The sequence below is a fragment of the Fukomys damarensis genome, unplaced genomic scaffold (genome assembly GCF_012274545.1).
Source record: "Fukomys damarensis isolate Sample0158 unplaced genomic scaffold, DMR_v1.0_HiC HiC_scaffold_12, whole genome shotgun sequence".
Lineage (NCBI taxonomy): Eukaryota > Metazoa > Chordata > Mammalia > Rodentia > Bathyergidae > Fukomys > Fukomys damarensis.
In genome coordinates this window covers 55,636,511-55,639,750 of record NW_022900924.1, presented here as the reverse complement: position 1 = coordinate 55,639,750, position 3,240 = coordinate 55,636,511, and the positions used below count along the sequence as shown (strand labels likewise).

The following is a 3,240-nucleotide window of genomic DNA, read 5'->3' as shown; positions in this document are numbered from 1 at the left end:
GTCTCCGAGGGCTCCGGCCCCACGCGGCGAGCCTGATCCCCGGGGCCTCCGGTCGGTCCCCCTGTCGCGGAGCCCTGGGAACCGGGGAGGCCATGAGGCCAGGACCGCACTGTTGGAGACAGCTAAGTCAGAAAATACTGTAAGACAGCTGGGCAGGGCCCTCCGGGCAGAAAAAGCTGAGGCGCCCTGGCTGAAGGTTAACAGGAAAAAGGAGAGAAGCTACTGCACCCACACACCTCCCCCGGGGAGAAACAGCGGGATGACATTCTACTCTGTCAGCCCCCGCCAGCCCATTCCTTCCAGAAATCCAAGCACCCTCGCTGGCTTCCGGGACTCGCTTCCCCGTTTGATCAACGTAACGCGGGGGACTGTACCTGTGACCTTACTGGTCGGCCACGGTTTTGTCCCACCTCACGCCCACCTCGTGATTCTGCATCGGATCTTAGTTTTATCCCACGGGGTACCCGCCTCCTCATCGGGTAGCTTTAACCCATAGAAAACACCTTTGAGCAGCAGGGTGGGCGGGCAGGCAGCCCACTTTCCAGTCCCCTTCTGTCTCTCTTAGACAGAAGCCAGCTTTCTCTCAGTGGAATTTTCCTACTCTCACCTCCGTTGTTCCTAGAATTCATTCTTTGATTTTCAGAGAACAGGAACTCGCGTTTTGGCTACCTAGCAGGTTGGGAGTTATCGTATCTCCCTTGCTTGGATTATTTCGCTTGTTTGGATTACTTGCTGCCCGAATGGCTTGGAGATCTTCCACTGAGATAACCGAATGACGGTAGGAGTTTGCTTTTGTTTCGTAGGTTCTAACTTTCTTTTTTGCTTCACAGATTCTAACTTTTTCTTTCATAGATTCTGGCTTTTGCTTCAAAATTGTCTTAAGTTTTAGGTGTTATGTTTTACATTTTTGCAAAGGGCTTGTTCCTATTATGACGCATTATCCTTTGTTAAAATGATGTTTTATTCCCGTTTTGCTGGACAACTAAGGAAAAGGGTAGTGTTAGAGCGCCATCTAGCAGACTTTAATCGCAACTACAAGTAAACTTAATGCCGAGGAATGGGTCTTTTTGCAAAATCTAGTTTACATGTAAGGAATATACATGCCTAGTAATAAATAATGGGCTCCCATCCACCAGCTCAAAGACAGGTCAGTGCCTGTCCTTAAGGCTTGGGGGACAGGTTTCACTGAGAGTTCCTGTTCAATCCTCTACCGAGAAGAGTGCTGGGCCTTTTCTGCCTCAGTTTCCTTTCTGGTCTGGTCTGCCGGTGAGGAAGCGATCTTACCTCTTGAGGCCCCCATTCTCGCCCTTCCAGGCTGAGACTGACACCCAGGAGCAAGGTGTCCCAATAACTCACCGAGAGCCTGAGAAGAAAAGACCTCCTGTCCCTGGCCTCCGTTCCCATCTTTCCCCGCCCACTGTGCACTTTCCTTGTCGAGTGTGCACAACTAGTAAGGAAGGGTCCCTAAATCTGCCCCAACCTTCTCTCTCTCCTCCTAGGCCTGGTCTTCATCATTTATGTGTGCAGGGGAGGAAAACACCTTCTCTAAGAGCTTGTAGGCTTTACTACTTTGACTATAGACTTGTGCAATGCTAGGTGGTGATTTTTTGGGGCGTTTAAACGGCTTAAGCTTTTATTTGGACTTTTTCTCTCTGCTAGTGAGTTAGAAACCCCCCTTAAACTTTTCTCCAACTTGTTGGGAGCTGACTTTAGAATCACTTGTGTCAGACTGCCCCTCCTTCCAGGAAGTCAGGCTAAGGCAATCTGCGACACTGTTTTGTCCTGGTGGGGGAACAGCAATCAGATAGCGACTTGCACTTGTGTTTTTATATGCTAACTAGAATAAAGAGGGATCTTGGACAGCCTTTCTCTTTTCATGCACACGTAGAGAACTGAGCGAGTTGCCTTTACTAACGTGAATTGTGGTTGCTGGGGATGAATACAGTTTAATCTGTGAGTTTCAGACACTTAGTGACTTAAAAATGGACCTTAAACGATGCAGTAGCCTTGGCTAAGGAAGGTTGCCTAGGTGACTAGACAGACAACAGGAATGCCTCCGAGGCTTCTCCCCCTCCCACAGCCCAGGGCAGAATCCCTCTGAGCCCTATACTTTACTCTGCCTGTCTCTAGAGGTGATCTCTTGCAGGCAAAAATAGTGCTTTAATTTTTTTTTTTTTGTGACAGGGATTGAACTTAGGACCTTGGGCTTGTGAGGCAGGTGGCGGAACCACTGAGCTAACTCCCTGGCCCAAAGTGCTCTGATTTGACCTTCATCTATTTTCCTCAGTCTTTTTCAAAAAACTAGAAAGTAGTGGTTTAGGTATCCTGATACAGGCTTTGCTAGCAGTGTTTCCTTCTGTAAACATGACAATTATGGCTAAAATCAATTGTAGCTTGTGCTTTAGGTATACCTGAGGGCAGACACAGGAGTCTCCTGGGAACATAAGTTCGTGTCCTGCTGAAAGGGTAGACAGTCCATTCTGATTTTATCTTCTGTGTCTCTCTCCAGGTGGCAGCCACCCGCCCTAGAGTGGAATCTATTTGGGTACCTCCAAGGGCATAGAAATCTAGTAGAAAGTATAGGGCTGCATTCTCTCTCTTGGGCTTCTTGTGGGAAACTCGACATCAAAGTCGTACGGTGTGCCCTCGCCCTAGAGCACAGAACACAGAGGGAGGTACTGAGTATGATGCTATCTCATAACTAGAACTGCATTGTAAGAAAGAGAGAAAGTGGTCAAAATTGCCTTCTCTTCAGACTTTCTTCCCATTAAGAAATAATCCTTGTGTTCAAAATGCAAATGTGAGCCACAGGAAAACCAGATGCCAGGTCTTTGCAGCATTCACTAGCGCGGGCCTGCGTCCTAGGTTCCCAGGCAACTTTAATCAAAGCCCTGCCCTATTCCTGAGTCTGAGGCTTCCCCGCCTGACCCTTCGACCCTTCGGGTGCTGAGGGTGGGGCTTCTTGGCCAGGCATAATTCCACCCTCTACGGGGCTGTGTCTTTCCTCAGCTAGGATGTTTGAGCCTATCCAGACAACAGTTTTGGCTATCAGCAGTGACTGTCCAACAACTAGCTATCAAAGCGATAACGAGCAGCCTATATGGCTAGATATGCAAATCAGACAAACCATCAGCCTAGGGCCCACCTTAAAAAGTGTCTTTGCTTTCACTAAATTCAGCTTGGCCAATGACATCTGAGTTCACTTTGGTTTAGAAACAAGTCATCTTATGTGTGTCTGTC

At 48.3% G+C, this 3,240-nt stretch overlaps 2 protein-coding genes across 3 annotated transcripts in view; one reads left to right on the top strand and one right to left on the bottom strand.

The window, feature by feature from the left end:
- The window catches only part of Fyco1 (FYVE and coiled-coil domain autophagy adaptor 1), a 60,064-nt gene that overhangs the window by 15,523 nt on the left and 41,301 nt on the right, over positions 1 to 3,240 (bottom strand). The gene's annotated exons all lie outside the window — the stretch shown is intronic.
- The window catches only part of Cxcr6 (C-X-C motif chemokine receptor 6), a 13,074-nt gene continuing 9,862 nt past the window's right edge, over positions 29 to 3,240 (top strand). For both annotated transcript variants that reach the window (XR_780299.2, XM_010624386.3), the window contains exon 1: positions 29 to 778. Coding sequence is in view for 1 of the 2 variants with exons in the window: in XM_010624386.3 (XP_010622688.1) it covers positions 773 to 778 (6 nt within the window). In the remaining variant the exon portion in view is untranslated. The remainder of the gene's footprint in view (positions 779 to 3,240) is intronic.